The sequence below is a fragment of the Papio anubis genome, chromosome 5 (genome assembly GCF_008728515.1).
Source record: "Papio anubis isolate 15944 chromosome 5, Panubis1.0, whole genome shotgun sequence".
Classification (NCBI taxonomy): Eukaryota; Metazoa; Chordata; class Mammalia; order Primates; family Cercopithecidae; genus Papio; species Papio anubis.
In genome coordinates this window covers 116,215,902-116,241,960 of record NC_044980.1, presented here as the reverse complement: position 1 = coordinate 116,241,960, position 26,059 = coordinate 116,215,902, and the positions used below count along the sequence as shown (strand labels likewise).

The window sequence follows — 26,059 nt, the reverse complement described above, 5'->3', positions numbered from 1 at the left end:
TAATTAATAACTTTTGTGGGGCAGAATTGTGAAATTTTGAATATATTCAATTTCTTATTAGACCTTCAATTCATTTATTTGTATCAGTCTGAATTTACAGTTTTCTCTTTTTGTTTAGTGTTTTATAATATTTAACTACCCTTGAATATTTGTCCCGGATTTGGGCAGCCCTTTCAAGTTGATTTTGTTTGCTTTTGAATGTCTCCATGATTCCTTGAACTTATCAACAAATATTTTCAGGCACAGCAAGATGTTCCAAGCTCATCTTGTGCTTACCCTGTCTCAGCTCTGGATTCAGCCATTTCTCGAAGGAGCCCTGCTTCCTTTTAGTAAAGAATGATTTTTAGAAGCCAAGATCTAGGTGCTAGGTATGTTAGCTGATATCGAGGTGTCACTGCTCCCAGGCCCTTTCAGTAGACAAAGTGAGGGAATTTGTGTATATATGTGTACACACACATATAAATACATACACACATTTGTATATATACATATGATCTTACCTGTTTTGTGCTGCTATGATGGAATACTACAGACTGAGTAATTTATAAAGAACAGAAATTTATTTCTCACAGTGCTGGAGGCTGGGAAGTTCAAAATCAAGGCACTGGCATCTGGTGAGGGACTTTGTCCTGCATCCTCACATATTGGAAGGCTGAAGAGCAAGAGAGGAACTCTGTCCACCAAGCCCTTTTATAAGAGCGCCTGATCTCATTCATTAGGGAGGAGCTCTCATGGCCTAATCACCTGTTTAAGACCTTATCTCGTAATATCATCACATTGGCCATTAAGTTTCAACACCTGAGTTTTGGAGGGGACACGTTGAAACCATAGCACATGTACACCATTTTGCTTATGTTTATCAATATACATTGAACAGGGCCAGGTGCGGTGGTTCACGCCTGTTCTAGCACTTTGGGAGGCTGAGGCAGGTGGATCACTTGAGGACAGGAGTTCGAGACTGGCCTGGCCAACATGGTGAAACCCCTTTTATACTAAAAATACAGAAAATTAGCCTGGCTTGGTGGCACAAGCCTGTAATCCCAGCTACTCAGGAGGCTGAGGCGGCAGAATTGCTTGAACCCCGGGGGGGCAGAGGTTGCAGTTAGTCAAGATCCACTTCAGCCTGGGTGACAGAGCGAGACTCTGTCTCAATAAAAAACAAAAACAAAAAACACCATATATATGTATATATATATGTATGTATATATATGATATCTGAATTGATGCTGTTCTATGTATATTGAATTCAGATTCAATATCAGAATTGATGCTCTTCTATATATATGTATATAGATTGATGCCTCAGTATATATAATTCAATTCAGATTGACACCAATTCAGATTGACACCTTCAATTCCATTCCAACACCACAAGATTTATTCTAGTTTTCACCTTCACCCTATTTGTAACACCCTTCACTGTCAGTGAGAACATGTCATAGTTATTTTAACTTCTAAGCTCTGTCGGCCTTACTATGTAATGGCTACGTTTATTAAAGTGCTTAATGGGTCAGAGGCTGTGCTAAATGCTTTGCTTTCATTATTTAATTTGATCTTTCAACAACTCTATAAAAGCTTTCTAGAAAAAAAAATGGAGACTAAAAGAGATGGGTATAGTTTCCCTGTGCAACAAGTGAAGGACAGAACTGAGATTGGAACCTTGGTCTATGTGACTTAGATATCTGTGCTCTTAATCATTATACTGTTTTCAGCCACTGCTACTTTGAGCACAACTCTTTAGGATTAACTCCTAGAAGAAGGATTGCTTGTTTATAGGGTATGCACATGTAAAATTTTGATAGGCCCTGATACATCACCCTCTAGTAAGTTATTCTAGTGTATACCTGCCAACATTGAGAGCACTCACTTTCCTGCATTCTTCTCAACATTGGATATTATCAATTATTTTAGTTGTGTATATTTTTTGTTTTTTAAATCAATTTGAAAAACGCTGTCCCTCTTCAGTCTCCTCATACTAAAGCCTATTTGATTATGTCAGTTTTCTTCTCAAAACTTATTTCATGATTTTCTCTTATTCTTAGAAAACTATCCAAAAATGTATCTGGATAGCATACAGAAAGAATGTATGATATGGCTTCTGCTTATCCAGCCCCACCTCCCTCTGTATGTCAGTTCTCACTCTGTAATCTGGCACCCTATGCCTGTGTCAGTTTTCTCACACACACTTTCTCTTGTTTGCTTCTGTGTTTTTGTACATACTGTCCCTTCTGTCTAGAACACTTTTTTTTACTCCCCCATTCCCTGTTCAGCTACCCTTTTCTTCTTAGCCAAATATAGTTTATTCACTTTCCAGTTTAGATTCACTATAAAACCTATGTTAGATGCCTTTTCTTTGTGGTTTATTACCTTAAGGTTTTAAAGGGTTACTTCAGAATTTTATATACAGAAAGAATATGCTGGTTAAGTAAGGTTTCTTTGGTGAGTATGTAAGAGAGTATGTAAGAGAGTAAAGGAAACCTTACTAGATATTAACTGTATTCATGAAAATTACCAAGCAAATTAAAAAATACCAGTTTTAAAAGTCTTATAATGGTTTATAACAAACTGCAATGTAGTTTAATCGTGTTTTTCTCTGTAAAGTACCTGCCATCCTGGCTGGACTTGACCCCAGGGACATTGTGGCTGTGCTGAATGAAGAGGGAGGCTACCATCAGATTGGACCAGCAGAATATTGTACTGACTCCTTCATTATGTCAGTGACCATAGCATTTGCCACCCAGTTGGAACAGGTGAGACTTTCCGTGAGATTGGTGACTTATGAATAATTTGAAAACATTATGTAAAACATTTTAGCTTTCAGCTATTAAAAAGACTTGCAAGTAGACTTTTTTCTTTTACTTTTGAGAAATGAGTACAAAACATGTTTTCTTTCATACTAGAGAGAAAACTTTTTAATTTAGAAAAAAGAATAGATTTTGATGATCTTGATTGTAAGATAATAAATCTTCAGGATTTAGGAGAGTGACCATCAGTTAACATTGTTTTCCATTGTGCTGTGTGGCATTGTAAGGACTGACATGAAAGGATTTTTAAATTTGTGAATAATTTACTTTTTGGAGAAACTTAAAATGTCAGGAATACTTTCTGCCAGTAATGCTTAATGCATATACAGTTTTGGGTTCTATTTTACCTTGTTTATAAACTAACAAATTAAGCTGTTACTATTGTGGATGCTAGCAGAAGACACAGGTTCTTCGATCAGAAACGAAGGAATTTATTACCCTTAGCACAGCAAGAACATGAATATTGGTATATTTCCTTCAGTTGCCTTTACCTTAAGTCCCATGGGGACTACACAGAGGGGCCCAGGTGGTTGCTCTGCACATAGTGGGTTTTATCACAGCTGAGGAAACTGAATTTGGGGAACCTGCCACTTTTATTGTAAGCAGTAAGCAGGCCTGGTCTTTGTCCAGGAAGACACATTACCTTATCTCTCAAGCTGCTTAAACAACCCTGGGAAATGTGCTGAGTAAAAGAGTGGTCTGGGCCTTGCAGTCTTGTCATACTCTGCAAGAATGTGTAGGGATGCTCAGGGCTCATGGTAGATTGCTTTCCTCCCAACAGCAGCTCAACACAAAACTAGCTGTTATTCCACTGTCTTTCTCAAGTCCACTTCCTCTTTTTTTCCCTCCTCTGCCATCAACTTGGTTTTACAGGTCTACTTTTCTTGACATTATGTTGTTCTATAGTAGCTGAAATGAATACTTACAAAAACAGATGATATGGCTTATAACTGTACAATTTTTATCAGATGATTCCCCTCCCCCTTTTTTCCTCTAAGAGACAGGTCTTTCTTTGTTGCCCAGGCTGGAGTGCCTTGGCGTGATCATAGCTCACTGTAGCCTCAAGCTCTGACAGTCAATTGATCCTTCTGCCTCAGCCTCCTGAGTAGCTGGGATTACAGGCATGTGCCACCACACCCAGCTAATTTTTAAGTTTTTTGTAGAGACAGGGTTTCACTATGCTGCTGAGGCTGGTCTCAAAATCCTGGCCTCAAATGATCCTCTCACCTCAGCCTCACAAGATGCTGGGATTACAGGTGTGAGCCACCATGCCCAGCCTTATTTACTTTCTTAGAGGAACAGAATATCCATGTAATCCACATTCACAAATGAAATATGCAATTAGTGGCCACATTTTTATTTTACTTGCAAGGTACATCAGGTAAAGATTTTTATCGGGAAATGTGTTTACTTTGTCACACTGAATTCATGCCCACTATATAAAGAACTTGGTGTTCTTTGAGTATTTACTCTTTCTCTCCTAATTTGGTACTGTGAATTTCCTTGTTGATACATACGTACTTTTGCGTTTATATCAGTTTCTGTATTTTTCTTCTCTTCTTAAAGCTCTGCTTCTGGATTTGTTATAGTTTAATATGCCACTCTAGTTGCAAGGAAAGACAGATATCTGTTGGCTTTTTATTTATTAACCACATCAGAACACTCTTGTCCACATGTCAGATACTTAGGAATGTACTGTATTTTTACTGTGTTGTTACCATTTTTCTAAGCTTTTTATTTTTTATTTTTATTTTTTGAGATGGAGTCTTGCTCTTGTCGCCCAGGCTGGAGTGCAATGGTGCAGTCTCAGCTCACTGCAACCTCTGCTTTCCCAGTTCAAGAGATTCTCCTGCCTCACCCTCCCGAGTAGCTGGGATTACAGGCGCCTGCCATCACGCCTGGCCAGTTTTTATATTTTTGGTAGAGATGGGGTTTCACCATGTTCGCCAGTTTGGTCTCAAACTCCTGACCTCAGGGCATCTTCCTGCCTTGGCCTCCTAAAAGTGCTGGGATTACAGGCGTGAGCCACCATGCCCAGCTGAATTTTAAATCACTGTTTTAACAATTTTATCCTCCTTAGGGAGGCATAATTGTTCATATTTATTGATTACTTACTGTGTAATGCTTTGTATAATAGACATTGTGCCACCCACTCTGCATATTTTGCATTTAATCCTACCACAATCTTAGAGTTGATCATTTTCATTTTAGAGATAAGGAAACCAAGTCTTAGGAAGATCTTACGGCTAGTTAATGGCCCAAGTATTTCTGACCATGTGGTCATTTTTAATGTTCTCTTGGTCCCATATAATGCTCTCTTGCCTCTTAATGAGTTTGGAATAAAATAGATTTGAGTTGTAATCTCATTCTATTTTCTAGCTCCTTCAACGTAGGCAAGTTACATAACCTTTTTGAGGCTTGATTTTATAGTTATACAGTGGTGATATTTACCATCTTTTCAGTTGTGCGTGAGGAATGAGGTAATATTAGTAAGTTGCCGACCATGTTGTTTGTGAGAAAGTACATTTGTATGGTAAAGTTTCCTGTGGGTAATTGACCTATTGAGTCCATAACTTTTAAAAACCAGTATAATACAGTTCTTGGTAATACAGGTGAATTACTGGGACAAATTACTATTTCAGTTTAGTTTTAAAAAAAACACACACAGGTTGATGTCTGGCAAACTGTTTACTATCTCTATAAAAAAGTAAGCCAGATAGATTCCTCAGAATGTTAAACAGAATTACGACATGATCAGCAATACTACTCCTAGGTATATACGCAAAAGTATTGGAAACAGGTGTTCAAATAAAAATTTGTATGTGAGTGTTTATAGCAATACTATACACGATAGCCAAAAGGTGAAAACTACCCAGATGCCCATCAGTAGATGAATGGATAAACAAACTTTGGTATATGTACACAATTAAATACAATTTAGCTATCAAAGTGCTGCCTGTGGGTGGTGTGGTACACAGCTGTAATCTCAGCTCCTCAGGAGCCTGAGGCAAGAGGATCCCTTAAGTCCCAGCAGTCCAAGACCAGCCGGGGCAACATAGCAAGATCTCCATCTTTATAGTTTAAAAAAAAAAAAAAAAAAAAAAGGAATGAAGTACTGATACATGCCACAACATAAAGGAATGTTGGAAACATGCTAAGTGAAAGAAGCCAGACACAAAAGGCCACATACTGTGTGGTTCCATTTATATGAATCATCTATAATAGGCAAAAGTTCCTTCAAGCAGATTTGTGATTCCAGGGACTGGGAGCAGGAGAGTATGGGTGGTGGGGTGTTGCTGCTTAATGATTGTATTGTTTATGTTTGGGATGAAACTAGCTGTTTAGTTTTTTCCTCTCAACTTAGTCAAAGGCAATGTGAGAAAGCATCTAGCAATAAACAAATTTACAAACCTTTTCAGATGCAAGTCAGGGACTTAGCACATGTTACTATAAAGTTTTAATAGAATGGAGGATTGAGTTTGGAGCAGAAACACTGGCTAGTGACAATCTTGCTTCCTCCTTAAATATTGAAAGTTAAGAGTAGGAAAAAAATACAGTCTCTAAATATAGAATAATAAAGAATTTTTAAATAATTTCTTCCCATAATGGGAATAATTTAGAATTAAATATACTGTGAAATGTTTAAGGGTCTTTATTTCTTAGTATTTTTGTTGCTTTATGATTATGAAAGAAAGTAAAATAAAATGAAAATCTTCTCTAAACTCCTCCAGAATAATCACTGTAACGGATAGTATGTTCTTCCCCAGGATTTTCCATTCTCACGTAACAACAGCTAACTGTGTGCTAGGCGTTGTTGTAGCAGCAACTATGTATCTCTTTTAATCTTTCCAACCCTAAAACAAGTGGATACACACAGTGATTAAGTAATTTTTCTAAAATTTCACAGTAAGTTACTGATGGAACTAGAGTTGGGGTTTGGGATCTGACTCCAGAATTTGTGACTGTAACAATTATAAGTGCATAGGTGTTCCTCTCAATGTGTGTAAGTCCATGATTAAAATCTCTTCACTTAAACATGAATACATTTTAAAGTAGGATTAAAATAGCTTACGTTTATTATGTGACTGGTACTGTGCTGTTGTAATCTAAGTGATTAGTACTTTTATTTTCACAAACTATACAAACTATCCTGTAATTTTTTTAAACCAACAGTATATCTTAGAGAGGGATCCTCAACCCTCAGGCTGTGGACTGGTACAGGTTTGTGGCCTGTTAGGAACTGGGCTATATAGCAGGAGGTGAGCAGTGGGCAAGTGAACATTACGGCCTGAGCTCTGCCTCCTGTCAGATCAGTGGTGGCATTAGATTTTAATAGGAGCACGAACCTTATTGTGAACTACACATGCAAGGGATCTAGGTTGCGTGCTGCTTATGAGAATCTAATGCCTAATGATCTGAGGTAGAAGTTTCCTCTTGTAACTATTCCCCCTATGCCCTCCTGTTTATGGAAAAATTGTCTTCCATGAAACCAGTCCCTGGTGCCAAAATGGTTGGGGACCACTGTCTTAGATAACTTTCAAGTTAGTATGTTATTATTTAGCAGCCATGCTGTATGATAATTATATTTAAGGCATCCCCTATTGATGAACATATTGAATGTTTATAGCTTATTGTTTAACAATATGCTAGTGAACATTACAGGTCTGTTAGAAAATATTTTATATTTTGTAGGACAGGAATCCCATCTCTTGGTCATATGTGGCCATGAAGCTAGTGACTCTGAAAAGTAACACTCATAGTACAAAAGGTATTTTTTTGGTGTTAATTCATAGGCCTCTAAATTTTGACAGAGTAGCTAAAAACTTTATTGGAGACCTCAACTAAGATGTTATATATTAAATAGCCTGGATTAAATTTTTTTACAAACCTTTTCTCATTCATAACATAGAGCCTCTGATGGCTGAGGAAGTATAAGATGAAATAAAATATGTGAAAATAAGGAAAGCTCAGTTTGAAATACTTAATCTCTTTCTTCTAAGTAGAACTTTCACATATTCATGGACCAGTTGAATGCAATGAAAACTTTAAAACGACATAAATCTATAAAGTCTTTTAGACTCTGCTTTTCTAAGATGACCCTTTTTTAAAACAGTAATTTGGTAGCAATTTGGCAGAAATTCAGAAATTTTATTTGAGGGTTAAGACATCAAAATTTAAAAATCAACATTTTAGCAAATATTTTTGGAATGCAATAGATACACTAAGCATGTTTAGTGGTTTAGAAAGTAATACTGTTTTCTTTTTCCTGAAATGTTTAGTTAATTCCATGTACCATGAAACTTCCAGAAAGACAGCCTGAGTTTTTCTTCTACTACTCTTTACTGGGAAATGATGTTACAAATGAACCCTTCAATGATTTGATCAACCCAAACTTTGAGCCAGAGAGAGCATCAGTTCGCATCCGTAGCAGTGTAGAAGTTCTTCGTGTTTACCTGGCTCTTCAGTCTAAACTACAGGTGAGTACTGCAGCAAATCGTTTTTAACTGGAGGTGGTCTTTTAAGCGTTAATTTAGTACCTAAATTTAATCTTATTTCAGTAGTAGAGGTTATCTTTCTGCCACATCTTCTAATTTTTTTAGGTACTATCCTGTGTCCTGACATTGTTGGCATTACAGTTACTTCAGAATTTTATGAGATAGCACCTCTTTTCCCCGTAATTGAGAAAAGAGGTATATCAGTTACCAGTCCTTTGCAATAAAAACAATTATACCTGGAGCCTAGAGCAGTGGGCATGGGCAGGGTTTGATTATTGTTAGTGGAGATATTATGTGTAGGCACACAGATCACACTCTTGATTTCAAAATATATATGCCTTATTGCTATTAAAAGCAATGAGGTAAGACAGCTTTCTAAAATCTGCCCTTGATTTGAGTATTTTTTATGAACTCTTTTTGAATTGGACTCCATTTAAAAGCAAACATTGGCTGAGCATGAGCTCACGCCTAGAATTCCAGCACTTTGAGAGGCTAAGATGGGAGGATCACTTGAGGCCAGAAGTTCAAGAATAGCCTGGGCAACATAGCAAGACCCTGTCTCTACAAAAAATAAAAAGTTACTTAGACGTGGTGGTGTGTGCCTGTAATCTTAGCTACTTGGGAGGGTGAGGTGGAAGGATTGCTTGAGCCCAGAAGTTGGAGACTGTAGTCAGCTATGATCACACCACTGTACTCCAGCCTGGGCAGCAGAGCAAGACTCTATCTCAAAAAAAAGATAAGTTAACCTTACCTAGTAAACATTACTCTTCTGTCTTTTATGACACTTCCTTTTGATCAAAACCAAAATAGGGTGGTGTTGTATATGGTTAGATATTCATTTGTTTAAAATAAAGTAACGGACAGGAGGTGAGAAGAAGCATTAGGAAATTTTAGTAGAACTGAATTTTAGAGATGGTTCTACTAAACCCAAGATATTTAGAAAACTGAAGACTATATAAAATGATGACATGCAGGAAAAAGCAGTTTGAATTTTATTCTGTATCTGACGTATCAGTCCTCACCAAAAGTATTGATTTATTTATTAGTTTCTAATGGAGGACATTTACATCATAAAAATACTTTTTTTTCCAGCCCATAAAAATATTACACCTTAATATAATAACTTTGAGACTAAGTTACAGGTCTCTCTTAACTCTTTCACTGATGATATTAGAGCTAAATATATTTTACAGCATGATTGCTTGTTGATTATTCATTAAAATACTAAGTTTGCTAAGGCTTCAATATAGTAAGGGAAAATAAGTTATATATAATTTTCTGGAGCAGTCTTTTTTTTTTTTTTTTTTTTTAAACTTGTCAAAAGGTGGTAATATTGAACTTTTAATTAGCTATCAGTGATTCCACTCCAGAGATATTCTTTTACTTACTGTTAAGCACTCTTTTTAATATGAGGTCTGAAAAGCAAGAAAAGAGAAATACTCAAGATATCTTATGAGTGAAAAAAACAAAACTATTTGAGGTTTTTAAATTCCAAATCAGGATTGATCCACTGACTTAGTTTTTGAAACCATGTTTAAATTAATGGTAAAATGGAAATAGAAAAATGTTGAGGTATTTTTTTTGTTTAAATTCATGCATTAGTTATTTTCTTATACACTTTTCATAGTAAAATATTAAAGTAGTTCATCAAAGAGGCAGAAAAAGGAGCAATAACATATGATTATGTAATACCAAAAGAAAAGGGTAATAACTATTATTGAGTTTCTAGTAAACTGTGTTTTATCACCAGTTTTAACAGTTATGTGTGAGAATTCATTACTTAGTCACTTCAGGTCAATGAGGTGCATTATATTTTCTTTCCGTGAGTCATTTTACAACTTCTTATTAAGTTTATGATGTTTAGGAAAAAGGAGAAAGTGTAAAGCCCTATTTTGATTTTTCCCTTTCATATTAGATTCATCTCTGCTGTGGAGACCAGTCACTTGGAAGTACAGAAATACCTTTAACTGGATTACTTAAAAAGGGCAGTACAGAAATCAACCAGCACCCAGTCACAGTCGAAGGTGCTTTTACCCTTGACCCTCCAAACAGAGCCAAACAGAAGCTTGCACCTATTCCTGTGGAGCTAGCCCCAACTGTGGGAGTGTCTGTGGCTCTGCAGAGAGAAGGCATAGACTCCCAGGCAAGTAGTGGCCCTCCTTCATTCCCCTGGCTTCACTAGTCCCACTCATGATTACTTACAAAAGTTGAGTTTCGGAAGAGTTACCTTCACAAGGATATATTTATTAATCTTAATTAGTGGCCTGTGTTATATGATACCCCCTTTCTGAAAAGACCTTTCTGAAAAGTGCTGTGACTTCTGTTGTGGTTTATAAGTGATCCTACCCAGAGCCCTCTTAGCCTTTGGGACAGTCTTCTTGTGTAGTGGAAACCCACTTATGGTCTCCCCGACCCCCAACTCAGTTAATGACTAAGGCAGAAAAGGAACTCCAGTGAAAGAGAACATTTTTAGACCTAGTTTCTGAGAATCTGCATTACTGGTATCTTTTTGGTTAATGCAACCGAAGCCAAAATAAAATCCTTGGTTGCTTAGTGCTTTGTAGTCCTCATACTCTCTTTACTCACTTTTCATAATACAGGTGATCGTTTATTTGGCCGTGTATTTTTTTTTTTATTGTATCTATTCCCAGAATCAACTTTATCTTGTTCTTTCAAAAAGCTGATCTTTATACAGGTTGTGAATTAAAGATAGAAAAACCGAAATGAGTGTCTAAAAGATATATATACATACATTTTTATTGGGGAGTGGAATAAAGGAGAGAAAGAAAGTCATACTAGACATCTGTGTTTTCTCTTTAGAAGTATAGTTCTCCATTGTACTGCCTTGGTAGGAATAACCATTCCCAGGGACACCTATGCCTGACTTCTTTTCTCAAATATCCTTTCTTACCCATTAGGATGCATTTTGGTATTCAGCTCTGGATATCATATTTCCTCTGTTCATCTTCCTTTTTCTGGTCCTAGATGCTATAAAGAAATTTGCAAATTATGAAGAAAAATAGACTAGGAATATCCAAACTGGGAAAGGAAGCTTATATTTTTAAAAAACAACGCCAAGTTTTTTGCTTAATTATGAAGGAAAGTTCTTTGCAAATTATACTTTATTTAAAAATTGTTTTTAGTCTTTAATTGAATTAAAGACCCAGAATGAACATGAGCCAGAGCATTCAAAGAAGAAAGTTTTAACCCCCATAAAGGAGAAGACACTTACTGAGCCAAAATCACCAAGAGTGTCCCCTGTTCCATCTCACAACCAGTCACCTCCAACAAAAGATGATGCAACAGAAAGTGAAGTGGAAAGTTTACAGTATGATAGGGACACCAAACCAAATCCAAAAGGTAAGGTTTTTTTTTTTGTTTGTTTGTTTACAGATCTTTGAGGTATTGCATTTTGCAGCCATCTAAAAACTGACTATGAGAACTTAAATGAGTTTTAAGTAAAAATTATGGGGTTGTTAAGAACCAATAAGGTTGGGCGCGGTGGCTCATGCCTGTGATCCCAGTACTTTGGGAGGCTGAGGCAGGTGGATCACCTGAGATTGGGCATTTGAGATGAGCCTCACCAACATAGAGAAATCCTGTCTCTACTAAAAATGCAAAATTAGCCGGGCATGGTGGCTCATGCCTGTAATCCCAGCTACTCGGGAGGCTGAGGCAGGAGAATTGCTTGAACCCAGGAGGCAGAGGTTGTGGTGAGCCAAGATCGAGCCATTGCACTCCAGCCTGGGCAAAAAGAGTGGAACTCCGTCTCAAAAAAAAAAAAAGAAAAGTAAAGAAAAAAACCCACCAATAATGTGTGGAAATATAAAAAATTTCAATGCAAAGTCATTGCAATCTATCTAACTTCAAAATAGAATTCGCTAAATTTATTTAAGGGATTTTTTATTTTACTTGTACACTGGAAATATCATATTCAATAGACATTAAATAATACAGTTTTTGCAAATAGATTTTTTAAATGATTAGATTCTTAAATATGTTGAATTTTAGAGAGAACAGTTATTAACTGCCTCTTATAGTAAACTCATAATAGCCATTTTTGATCCTAAAGTTAAGGGAGAGTCTGATAATGCATGATTATCTGATTTAATAAAAAATTTCCTTCCATTGCAGTTATAGTTAGTAGTGTAAATAACTAGTAGTGGATTAAGAGTTAGATCTCTTTGCTGTAAGTTACATCTCTGTCACTGAGTAGCTGTGTGACTTAGGCCACTCACCAAGTATCTCTGATCTATAATAGGGTTGGACTAGATATCTGTCTTCTTAAGTTTTAGCCTTCTGTTATTTTAAATATGCCTACAATAACCAAAACTACTTTAAAAAGGTGATGTCATTATATCAGTAAGTCTCATATACAGCCCTTCAAATGTTAAGTTATGTGCCTCCTGGAAATAAGTTAGTGCCTGCTAGGCTGCAGTCATACATATTTCTCTGTTGGTTCTGTACATTTTCTATGTGTGTTGAGAGTAAGCTCTTCTTTCACACAATTCTAGAATGGAAATTGAAACCTGGGTTATTTTGTATGAGTTACTTTTAAGATACTTATACCTCAATTCATATGTTCATGAGACAAAATAGCCCAATTCCTGCTTAAAGGTAAATGAGATGATAGCCTTAAACTATCTGTACAATTTAAGAGAAACTGTTAGCAAGTGTGATTGTTTTGTTTTATTTTATGTTCATTTTAGCCAGTTCTTCTGTACCCGCTTCACTGGCCCAGCCAGTGACTACATCCAATGCTTCAGAAGTAGCTTCAGGACAGAAGATTGCTGTTCCAGCAACATCACATCATTTTTGCTTTTCAATAGACTTAAGGAGTATACATGCCTTGGAGATTGGTTTTCCAATCAACTGTATATTAAGGTGTGATTTGATTTTGTTTCAAAGTATTATTTTCTGAAGAGAAAGGACTTTCCTGTGTTTGGGGAATTGCAAAGAGAAATGGTCACCAAAGAAGTTATAACATTTGTTAAATCAGTGGACTAAAAGGGGGTAAGGCTATATCCTAATGATTTTGAATTCAAACAAGGGTAGCATTGGTAGAGGAGAGGTAACTGTCTTATCTATTCTGTTATAATAATTGTAGGCATTTATAATAATTTAAGTAATATAACTATTATATGTATTTTGATATACACAATATGCCATTTAAAGTACAGTGCCTCTTAAACTTCAAAAGTGCTTTTTTTCTGGAAAAAGGTATTACCGGTCAAAATAATGGTAGTGTATTACCTGATTTTTCTATATAACTGTATTATAATGGGAGCTCATATTCCTAATACCCACACTTCATAGCTATGAATCTAAACACCATACTTAATCAGCTGTAAGTGGAATGTGTCTACATTGTTCTATATTAAGAATTTTATATAATATATATGTCAGTTAAGTAGTTTTACACAATTTGTTTTTAATGATGTTACATTTTTATAGTCTTTTGTGCCTGAGATATAAATTAAATATAATACAATAATGTGTTTAGTTTGGGGTAGTTAGCATCTCCTCATAAATTTCTTTGGAACAAGCATTAGCATTTACAAAAGTTGAGGAAATAAATTGTTAAATCCACTTAACACTCTTTATAGAATTCACTTGATACAGACTAATAGTTCTATCTTTGAATCATTTTAAGGCACTTTAAAAATGCTGACCATTTAACTTTTTCTGTTTGATAAATTTTCATACAATGCTCTCTATTGGTATGGAATTGTAGTTTGCAACTGTATCATGGAATTTGTTAGGTAACACTGGTATTTGAAAAGTTTCTCATCTGCATGACTTCCTTTATTTATTTATTTTTCTTTTAATCACTAAATCCTGTAGTGTGGTGGTAAGCATAGGGAGTTGAAACTCTAGGGCACTTAACTTTCTCAGAGATAACTTGATTTAAATGGATATGTAATTATATAGGAATTGGGTGAATACATAGAATTCTTGTTGGAAAGCAGTTTTTACTATTAGTGTTTAAATTTTAGTTCTCATATATGAATAACAAGATGCAAGATTAAATTTAAATGAGCATTATAATGTCTTTATATTTGGCTTTAAATACAAAGTAAGTTCAGCAGTAGTCAAGCATTCTTCCATTTAATCTAGCGTGGGTTTGTGATGAAAGGGAGAAACAGTGTTGTTATGTCACTCTCTGATTCATCCATAATACATTCAAATTGCTTGCATCCTTGCAAGATTACCATAATTACCAGATTACCCTGAATGCATCCTTTTGGAGTTGACTAAGGGCTTTTTATCCCATAAAAAATCAGGACACTATTGTATAAAATAAACTAGGTTTACAAATAAATTTAGGAAACATTTCTTGAATATTATATATGGCAGAAACTGCCTGTGTCCCTGGGAGTGCAAAGATAAAAAAGGTAGGACGTGTGCCCTCAAGAAACTTTTTACACAGATGGCAGATTGGTATTTCTACCATGTTTCTATTAAAAAGTTACATTTGCTCATAATATTCATATTGTACTTTTTTTCTAAAAAACAGACTAAATCTCGTCTGTATACCATATCGTAAGATTTTTTTTTTTTTTTTTTTTAAATTCTAGGTACTCATATCCATTCTTTGGAAGTGCAGCTCCTATTATGACTAATCCTCCTGTAGAAGTTCGGAAAAACATGGAAGTTTTTCTTCCGCAATCTTACTGTGCATTTGATTTTGCAACTATGCCTCATCAGCTGCAAGACACTTTCTTAAGGTAATGCATACAGTGTATGTATGATATTAATTATTTTAAGTCAATTCTTGAAAATTTGTATTTTATTAAAAAGGAATTCCTATAGGTTTAAATCCATAGCAGTTTATGCATTTGAGGATCAAGAAACAAATTTGCTAATGATGTGTATGAAATTTGTGCATCTGCTACAGGGTTTTGCATGGTTTATTATAAAGGTTCTTTTTAGATTTTCCTATCTTATTTACCTGAATTTAGATATTTTAACTTTGTTAAAACAAACTATATGTAATGAGGGACCTTTGAAAAGTGGTCTTGCCTTTTCCTAATATAATATGGGAAGATAAAAAGCTAAGAACTAAATATTTTTGTTGATTCACCGAATGAAAAAAAATTGTTTTTTCTAATTTTCTGAACCTATAACTAGAGATGTTAATCTGACTATCTGAAATGGATTCATGAAAAAATCTGAGATCTGCAAAACACCTTTACTTCCTCAGAGTATCACAATTCAAATTTATACATTATTTTAAAAAGAATGAAGGGTAACTTAAATCTAACCATTTGTGGTAATTGCAGCATTTGAAGGTTTTTATTACATAGAAAATGGTACAAAAAATGTAATAGTAGGCCTGGCATGGTGGCTTACATCTGTAATCCCAACACTTTGGGAGGCCAACGTGAGCAGATTGCTTTGAGCCCAGGGATTTGAGACTAGCCTGGGCAAAATGGCGAAACCCTGTCTCTACAAAAAATACAAAAATTAGCCAGCATGGTGGTACGCACCTGCAGTCCCAGCTACTCAGGGGGCTAAAACGGGAGGATCACTTGAGCCCAGGAGGTTGAGGCTGTCGTGAGTTGTGACTATGCCACTGCACAGCAGTCTGAGTGGCAGAGCAGGACTCTGTCTCAAAAAAAAAAAAAAAGTATAGTCATGAATTACTTAAAGATAGGGATACATTATGAAAAATACATTATTAGATAATTCTATTGTTGTGAACATTGTAGAATGTATGTACTTAGACAAACTTGGACGGTATAACCTACTGTGCACCTAAGCTAGATGGTATAGCCCATTGCTTCTAGACTGCGAACCTGCACAGCGTGTGACTGTACTGACTACCGTAGGCAGTTGGATAAAGGTAAGTATTTGTGCATCTAAACAGAAAAGATACAGTAAAAAATATGATATAATTTTATGGAACCACCATTGTATATGAGGCTCATCATTGATGGAAACATCATTTCATATTTGCTGCCTGTGAAATTTAGTGTTCAGTCTAACAATTGTGTTAGATGACATTCCAGGTAACAAAAAACATCTTTGACTCCATTAAGGGAATTCAAAGAATTTAGTTCAGAAAAGACTTTAGGTCAGAGTTGATAGGTATGAACACATGTTTCTCTCTTCCTTAGGATTCCATTACTGGTTGAACTATGGCACAAGGATAAAATGAGTAAAGATTTACTTCTGGGAATTGCAAGAATCCAGCTTTCTAATGTCTTGTCTTCAGAAAAAACTCGTTTTTTAGGTTCTAATGGTGAACAGTGTTGGCGTCAAACTTACAGTGAAAGTGTGCCTATTATAGCAGCACAAGGGTAATGCATTTCACAGAATTGGTCTTTGCTTTTTCTTTTTAATTCGTTGAATGATTTTGATTAGCCAGCTACCATTTCACCCTTTCATAACCTCTTTTTTCTGATCTTCTCTGACCTGTGGCAGCTATACCCCACTTTGCCCTTTAGCTTTCTGATACGCATTTCACCTCACAAAAGTCAAGAGTCTGTGCTACCATGGTATTGTAATAGTCAGATGGCTAATTATTTTCCTTCCTCTCTCTAGCTTTAGAATTTTAAATGCAGGACCTGTTTTTTTTATTTTGTAATTTGAGATTAAACTTTATAATGTGTTTTATATTATTTTGCATTGGGAATGGCTGAGACTCTTTTCCCACTTAAAATATTTTACTCCTACCCCAAATCAAAAGTCTGAGGACATTATAGATATTTGGCATTCAGAGGCGGTTTTTAAAATAATTATTGGTTTTTTTGCCCTCAACTTCATTGCCACAAAGAAAAACTTGGGTTTTTGTTAACATATTTTAAATACAGTAAAATACTTGTTGAATTATCTTTTTAAAATTAACAATAAAAGTTTAAAATTTAATTTAACATTATATATCATATGCCCTTTATTGTTAAAGACTAAAAAAAAGATAGAAATAAGGCTCAGTAAAATTTTAGATCTAAAAGTATTATTGAAATGTCTTTCCTCACTCCTCACCATTCGTAGCCATTTTGTTTCAGCTCCTATTGTTGAAGAATCTTTCTTAAAAATTAGCATTTTTTCTGTCATCATAAGATAAAATCATTAATAATGAAAGCTATTTTAATGCTGCCTGTTTGTTATGAATATTTACTTTTATTGCCCTACTTTGTAGACAGAAAGTTTTAGGAGATTTACTTAAGTGAGAACCTTAGATACTCTCAGGAGTTTCTGTCAGATATAGTAATGCTTCATTAACCTTATTCATTTCTTCTGAAATCTGTGAGATTACAAGAAGAAAATGTAAAAGTTGGTTAATTAAGATTTCTAATTGTGTGAGAACCATTCATTCAAGTTTTGTTTGACCAGAGTATGATTTAGACAAAATCATGGTTTTGTATTGCTAATACTTTATTTTCTTCTAATATTTTCTCTTGTTTTCATTTGGCTAATGGCAAATGCTGCATGCACTTCTATGATGCAAAGAGGTGCTCATTATGATAATACTAACATATAATTATCCTAGAAGCATTGCTTATGTGCCAATTATACCTAGAGGCATTGCTTATATCTAGTAAAATATTTATGAGTGTGTACATCCCAGGAAAAGTAGAAAAAAGAATTCAGAATAACCAATATAATCAAGAGTAGGGGAATTGTTAAGTATATTTTACTACATAAATTCATTTGTATATTTTACAGACAATAAAAAAAATCACATTTTTAAATGAATATTATGATGTGAGAAAATGCCCCTGATGTAAATAGGAAAACAAGACAAAACTATGTGAAGTCAACATGGATGTGTGCATGTATATCTATATGTAAATAAAACAGGAAGGAAATAAACTACATATGAGCAATAATTACCTGTGGGCAGTAAGATTTTAAATTTCACCTTTATACCTTTTACAACTCTTAACGGGGTCATTTTGTAGTAAACTATGCATGTATTTAGCAGGGTGTTTGTGATGATCAGTTTATATATATAGAAGGTGTTGAAGCCTACAGAAGCTGCTGCAGTTTCAAAAACAATAGAGTTAGGTGCAGAAAATGTTGCTTACTCCGCATTGCTAAAGCACTGTGGAGATAAAAGGAAAAATAATATAAAAGTATTTCTGTGAATTTTAAGGTATTTCTTATTTTATTTGTAGATCAAACAACAGGATAGCAGATCTTTCTTACACAGTGACTCTAGAAGATTACGGACTAGTAAAAATGCGTGAGATTTTTGTCTCTGATTCATCTCAGGTAAATATAATTTAATCTTGTCAAATTATTTTTTACAAGGAATCTAATGTGCATATGTGTGTGAGTGTTTAAATGTACTTTTTGGTTCATCTCTTAGGGTGTGTCTGCCATACAACAAAAGCCATCTTCTCTTCCTCCAGCACCTTGTCCTTCAGAGATCCAGACAGAGCCTCGTGAAACCTTAGAATACAAAGCAGCACTTGAACTAGAAATGTGGAAGGAGATGCAAGAAGATATATTTGAAAATCAGGTTACTTTTTAAATGTTACTTTAAAAATTCTGTTTTGTCTACTCTGTATATTTTTCCTTCTCCATAGCAAGGTTTAATCTCTAAGTTCTGTAGGTATTTTATCTAATTTCTTTGAATGTCAACAATGCCTTACTTAAAAAAAAAAAAAAATTGAGAATCAAAAATACCTGAAATGTGGCAACTTGGCAGAAGCAACTCAGAATTCTGTAAACTTTCTTCATGATTATTGGGTAAAATTAGGAAGTTACTCTTTAAATTTCATGTCCTCATTTGGCACACCCTCCTGGAACTTGCATCACTGGTCTCCAAACAAGTTAGAAAGCACAACCCACTGTTAGCTTTATACTTTCCTGAAGTGAACTCAAATGGATATCATTTGCCTCAGGCATCTTTTTTTTTTTTTTTTAAGAATAAAAAAGAATGCGTGAAAAAGTCATATTAGTGATTAGTATCGGTTCTTTGACAACTGATTCATTTATTTGACATATTTGGGGTTTTCTGGCGACTTTATTTTTCTTCCTTTTGTAGCTGAAGCAGAAAGAACTGGCTCATATGCAAGCTCTTGCAGAGGAATGGAAGAAAAGGGACCGAGAAAGAGAATCACTAGTAAAGAAAAAGGTAATAACTTGTGTAAAAGTGAGGAAGAAAAGGAAGAATATTAATGATAGTATCTTGTATTTGCATTAAAGACAGTCTCTGGAAGGAATAACTAATTATAGTGGTGATATGTTGGCATGGAAGAAGTGGATGGTGGCTCTGGATAGAAGGGAGGCATTTCACTGTAAAGTATTTTGTGCTTTTGGAATATGCAAATGTATTACCTATTCAAAAAATATATAAATATAGGCCAGGTATGGTGGCTCACACCTGTAATCCCAGCACTTTGGGAGGCTGAGGGAGGATTGCTTGAGGCCATGAGGTTGAGACCAGCCTGGACAACATAGTGAGACCCCCATCTCTTAAAAAAAAGTGTGTGTGTATATGAATATACAAAAATGAATAGAGAAAAACCCTGCTGATGTGTAAAAAACAAAAAGATAGCACATTTCAATATATATATAACTACATATTATAATCTGTAAGTTAATAAGATGCCTCAAATATTTAAGCTATTTTTAAGAATTATGAAATAAATCACATTTTTAAAAATGATAACATGAGACCATCTGATTTTATTCCTGAAGCAAGAGCTTAATATTTGTCCATTTACACTCAAGTTATTAAATAAAACAACCCTAACAGTTAGACTTTCTTCAAATATTCTATTAATAATTTTAGGGCTTTAGAAATACTCTTAGTGGTTAGTCAGTATTCAGCTTCAGATTTGAGGGGATGGCTCTACAGGTCTCCAGTGCTCCTTCTCTCTGTAACCCCATCCTCTCATCAACTCTAGTTGCCTCAGCCTCTCTAGTCTCCATTCCATTTTCTCAGCTCAGCAAGATTGCTAGTGTCTGTTTGGGTTCCCCTTTCTTGAGCTACAGTCTTCAGGCAGTAAGCTAGATATATTGTAGGGGTTGCCTTATTTATTTCCCACCTTTTAGGGATCATCGTCCTGTGCTGCCAGTTGCCCAATGGCTGAAAACAGTTGTTTCATAAATGTTGTTTAATTTGTGTTTGTAGAGGAGGGCCATTTGTCTTTTATGGGTGGAAACAGAAGTACACAGGCCTTTGATTTTAAAATAACCATATCAGCTTTTTCTAACTTAATTCTCACTATTAAAAACTTGAATAACCAGTGAACTTTTTAAAAAGCTGAAAGACAAAAATAAGAGTACATCAAAGTCTCTATTCTTTAGAAAAGTTCAGATAATCAATATTACAATAATTAGAAGCCCTGACATACATTTTAACATTATACTAGTTATCTTGTTATTTAAGAGTGAGTTTTATATTAAGTAATATTTATAGACGTCACCTATTAGATATTGAATCTGGGGGAGCTGGAAAATATCATTTTAATTTTAAACATTTTAGCCTAGCCTTTTAGACAAGATGAGTTTATCCTTGAACCATTTTTCTTCATTGCTGTTAAAGAGTATTTTAGTATTGAGGTCTACAAAATTCAAATCAGAAAATATTTGAAAAGTTAATAAAATTACTAGAAACGTGACAAAAATTCAATTTGTGCCATAATTAAACTTTCTGTGAAAACTCACCAAGTAATTTTTGGTTTATTGTCATTTTGGTAATAATGATCTTCTCAGCTAAAATTTGTAATTGGTTTCCATTTATACAGCTTCTACTCTTTCAGCCTGGAATGATGAGTTCCTGGCTAGTTAATAACTCCAGTCAGAAAACAATGTGATGCCTACCTAATAAGTGATTGTGCTGTTTACTCAAATTAATCATATGGTAAAGGTAGATTTGAGATTGAGATTTGCCATTTTCTTTCAACCTAAGTGCATTTTTGGGACCAAATACTTTAATTCATTTGTCTTAAAGTATCCTGTCTTGCATGGGATCAGTTTTTCTTTTAAATTTTTTCAACCACTACAAAATAAAGTCAGTAGTGAGAAAAAAAAAAAAAGTTGCTTTTCAGTATGATCAAATATTTTAAAGCTAAATACTCAGACTCTCACTATGGTATTTTTTAAATGTCAATTTTATGTGAGCCTTTTCTGTTTATTTTTGTTTTATTTACCTAATTTTTTTTTTAAATGATATATAACTTCTTTCATACTTTGAAAATTTACCTGAAGGAGTAAATCTCTACGTCGTTCATGTTCTGCCCTCTGGAGCAACTGAGATATACTCTGTCTTACATGTGACTGTCCATCAGATAGCTGAAGATAGTCATTACCCACATAGAAGGAAGACCTCAGTTCTACATAAGGGAAAATGAGGAAGTGTTCTGTAGATAAGATCATGCTTTCACTTTGGTGAAGATTAGTGGATATTGCCAGGTAGACTCAAAAGGTATTCCAGACACAGCCCCTATAGCAAAAGGCAAAGAAGTTTGAAATAGACTCTGCATTAAGAAAATTATAAGTAGTTTGATGTTGGAAGAGGGGAGGAAAGAATGTGCCTCAAGAAATAAGAGAAGTTGATGCCCTGGAGAATAAATGATCTCATAATCCATTATGTAGAGTTTAGACTAGATACTGTAGGGTTTTTTTAACCAGGCCTTCCTGAGAGAATGAAGCCCTTAATACCCTAAGGGATCCATTATTGGTAATAAATTAACTTTATCCTACGTATCTAAAATGGTAGTTATGTACCATTTTAGGAGAGGATGGAGAAAATAATTAAATCATTTTCTGTGTTTTGTGTTTCAGATGATAAACCCTGGTTGAGAAAGGTAGAAATATCAGAATTTTTTAAAATGAAGATTTTTATATAAAATAAGATAGTTAGGTTTTCATTCTGTAACAATAATTCTGATGGAAGTATAGTGGATAGAATAGAGGAATGTGAAACTAATGTCCAGGAGACCAGGAAAGAAATATGTCTTAAAGAAAACGAAAGCCAAAAACTTACAGTAGCGAAAGGTTATGGAGAAAAGATGGGTGTTATAGAGATGATTTTAAGGAGGTTTAGGACCTCAAGCGCTAGGACGTCCTCACGGCTGCTCACAATCCTACTGCTTTCCCTAGTCAATTCATTTTCTCACTCACCAGAACAGTTAGTTTTTGTCTTAACAGACAATCCTTCCTCATCCTTACTCAGTTTATCTCTGTCTTTGAAACACTTCCTCTACTTGGCTTTTTTGACTATACTTTTTTCGGGGGCTATACTTTACTACTGTTGTATTCCGCTGTCTTCACTGGTCTCTCTTTCCTAATTTTCATGCTAGATTCTCCTCATGTTGGCTTTATTGGCTTGTCCCAGAGCCCTGTCCTCAAATACCATCTTTTCTTTTCTCGGTATGCTCACTCCTTTGATGATTTCATTCACTCTCTTGGCATTATATACACCAAGACACCCACCACACACACACCCCCATCCCGTTACTTCTTCCCTGGACTCTGCACTTGGCTATTTAGTTGCTTACACTACATACGCATTTCAAATTTAACAGTCTTTTGTTTCCATCCTCTGTAAATTTAGATTAAGTCTAATATATTAGAGGATGTGGAAATCATAATATATGAATAACAGTTAAAATTTGTGTTTATCTTGGAGAAGAAAAAAGACAAGAAGGAGGAAATATGGCCATCACCAGTCTCAAATTCATAAAAGCACATTTTTTCTTTGAATTGGAGGATGTAAGTTGTGACTTTCCTATTCTCAGGTCCTGTGTTTCAGTGAAATTATACATATTTTTGAATTTGTGTGTGTTTTAAGTTTGGGAGAAGGTAGGTAACTTTTTATTTTTTTAATACTATATTTTAGGTGGCTGAATATACTATTCTAGAAGGAAAACTTCAAAAAACTCTAATTGACTTGGAGAAGAGAGAGCAGCAGCTTGCTAGTGCGGAATCAGAGGTATTTCATTCATCTATCATATATATTTTTTTTTCCAGCATAGAGGGATTTCTTGCAAAGTAGAAATACTATTTTGAAAGTTAGGTGCAAAATAGTCCCGAGAGAGAAGTGATTCAGGATGGGCTGCTTATAAGAATGAGACAGCAAAGACTGGAACTAGAGGGATTCCATTTATGGGAATCTTACATAATTATTTACAAAGAGGTGGAAAGTGGTGTTATTAGTAAGCATGTCATCTATCATATATCTTTATTTCACAGTCTATATATGAAATTCTTACTGTTTATTACTTTGTGCTCTATATATTTCATGAAAATTGTCTTTTAGACATGCAGAAAACTGCTGTTCAAACTGCTATTCAGCATATCTTACATATTAGAATAGGTAGAAAAGTATGTCAGAGTGTTTAAACTTAATAGTGTAGATATGTTCCTAATACTAAGGCTCTATTCTGTGCGTTTAGGCAAGAATCAGACGTTTCTAAAAGAAGAGAAACTTGGGCATATTTGCTTACAGAATTAAAAAGGTTTTATTCAAATGGAAATGTTAAGTGGTTAGGGTTTTGAAGTGAATTTATACAAATTGTTTATAGATTTTTATATGTGTGTATAATAGTATTAAACAGTGATTGAAAATTTATAATGGTACAGTTGAACATTAACTGTCTAAAACTGAAAAAGATGTGAAAATAAATTTGTAAATATCCTGAACATTTGAGTGTATAGAAAGATATTGGAATATTGAATAGTATAATACAGCTAGTAATAAACCAACCTCTTAAAGATGCCTTTGTTTTAAGCTTCAAAGAGAAAAAAAGGAACTGCAATCAGAACGTCAACGGAACCTGCAAGAACTGCAGGACTCTATCCGTAGGGCCAAAGAGGACTGTATTCACCAAGTAGAACTAGAAAGGTTAAAAATCAAACAGCTTGAAGAGGATAAACACCGCCTTCAGCAACAGGTTGGATAACGTACTTATCATCTTTTTATACTTAGTTTATTTGCATTCTAATAATAAGAGAAATAGTTCACTACTAAAAAGTAAAATTCACAGTAATTTAGACTATTAATCATATTTATTGCGCTGAGATTCAAATATACTTTAAGTTGGATCTTCTAACTATTTTGTGTGAAATTGTGCATATTTCAGGTCATTTCCAACTTAAATCTTTTTCTGATAAGTCTTCTTTAAGCAAACAGATATTCTTCATGTAGCACTAAACCAAATTCATTTAAGGACCAAATTTAGTTAAGATCCAAATTTCATAAGAGAATTGTCAATGTTCCTATTTCCTCTCCTCATACTCAGTAAAACTGATTGATATAATCAACACTGTTGTCCTTGTTTTTGTATTTTCTCAACTTCCACATCACCACTCTCTTTTTTTTTCTATCTTTCTGGCCACCCTCAGGCTCTTTTGCAGGCTTGTCTTCCTTTAACCGTTACATGTTGGACTTCCTCCAAGCTCAGGACTTACTTTCTGCAAAAACAATCTTATTCATGATTTCATGCCCATGATTTCAGAGACAATCTGTACATCTGGGGACTTTCACATCCAGGGTCATATCCAAGACCTTACCTTTGCCCTCTAGACCCATATATCTGATTGCCTTTTTGGCATCTCTATTCAGATGTCTTAAAGGCATTTAAAACCCATTGTGGCCCTTCTCTCCATACTTGACCTTCTACCTGTAAATGTTCTTTGTTTCAGTGATGGGCCCCTCTAATCTACTCCTCATGTTGTAGCCAGAATGATATTTTTGAAATTTGGGAATCTTGATACTCTCCTCTTTAAAACCTTTCAGCATTGTCTCGTTGCTCATAGGACAAAGATCAGAATCATTGCCTTGTCCTGCAGCCCTCTGCATAGATCAGAGCCTGTCTCTCTGACTTCATCCCACACTCTTGTGCCTGTGCTGTATACTCTCTGGCCATGCTTGTCTTCCATCAAGTTCTCAGGCATGCCATGTTCGCTTCACCCACAGGATCTTCATGTTTGCTGCATTATCTAGGCCTGGCGTACTCTGTTCCTCTTTCGGTTTTAAGCTAAAGCATCACCTACTCCTAGAAATCTTCCCTATTTCATGCTGCCCAAGTCTAGGTCAGGTTTTCATTTTATGGTCTCATAGGACATTATTCTCCTATTCTTTTTCTTTATGATATGTCATATCAGTTTGTTTTTATTTTCATTAGCATGATAATTTAATCAGTATTAGATTGTTTGCTCCATGAAAACTGTATCCCAGGAGTCCAGGCCAGTTGTCAACACATAATAGGGGCTCAATAAATATTTGCTTAAAAAAAAAGAATCAAGCTGTTAAAAATTAAGCTTATCTTTCTTGAAAAATTCCAGTGTAGATTAGATATGTATGATGAATGCCTCCCAAGTCCTCAGTAAATTTTCTCATGAACAGTTTCCACAGCAGCACAGGGCCATTATTTAGGTGGTTGTAAAAATATGAATTTGATTGTTACCAAGTAGGGTAGTCTCGTTTAAAATACAAAAGATAAAGTTGTAAAAGTGAGCACTTGTGGTGGGATTCACCAATAATGCTTGTCTTCTTCCACTTAGCAGGAAGATTCAACCATCTAGAACACAGGCTCTTAACACGTATTAGAGTCACCAGGAGAGCTCTTGAGAAATACGCATGTTTGTACCTTGTCTAAGACTGGTATAAGCAAGGCACGGTGGTTCACACTTGTAATCCCAACACTTTCAGAGGCCAAGGTGGGAGGATTGCTTGAGCCCAGGAGTTCAAGACCAGCCTGGGCAACATGGCAAAACTGCACCTTTGCAACACATATAAAAATTAGCCAGGCATGGTGGTGCACACCTGTGGTTCCAGTACTCAGGAGTCTGAGG

At 35.0% G+C, this 26,059-nt stretch overlaps 1 protein-coding gene across 6 annotated transcripts in view; it reads left to right on the top strand.

Annotated features, from left to right (window-relative positions):
* The window catches only part of CEP120 (centrosomal protein 120), a 75,994-nt gene that overhangs the window by 19,551 nt on the left and 30,384 nt on the right, over positions 1-26,059 (top strand). For 5 of the 6 annotated variants that reach the window (XM_009208983.4, XM_009208984.4, XM_021939630.2 and 2 more), the window contains 12 exons: positions 2,602-2,750; positions 8,084-8,281; positions 10,215-10,442; positions 11,443-11,659; positions 13,009-13,183; positions 14,878-15,027; positions 16,420-16,602; positions 18,424-18,520; positions 18,618-18,770; positions 19,299-19,388; positions 23,103-23,195; positions 23,995-24,156. In XM_009208983.4, the coding sequence (XP_009207247.1) occupies positions 2,602-2,750; positions 8,084-8,281; positions 10,215-10,442; positions 11,443-11,659; positions 13,009-13,183; positions 14,878-15,027; positions 16,420-16,602; positions 18,424-18,520; positions 18,618-18,770; positions 19,299-19,388; positions 23,103-23,195; positions 23,995-24,156 (1,895 nt within the window). The remainder of the gene's footprint in view (positions 1-2,601; positions 2,751-8,083; positions 8,282-10,214; positions 10,443-11,442; positions 11,660-13,008; positions 13,184-14,877; positions 15,028-16,419; positions 16,603-18,423; positions 18,521-18,617; positions 18,771-19,298; positions 19,389-23,102; positions 23,196-23,994; positions 24,157-26,059) is intronic. The other variant, XM_021939628.2, reaches the window with a different exon arrangement.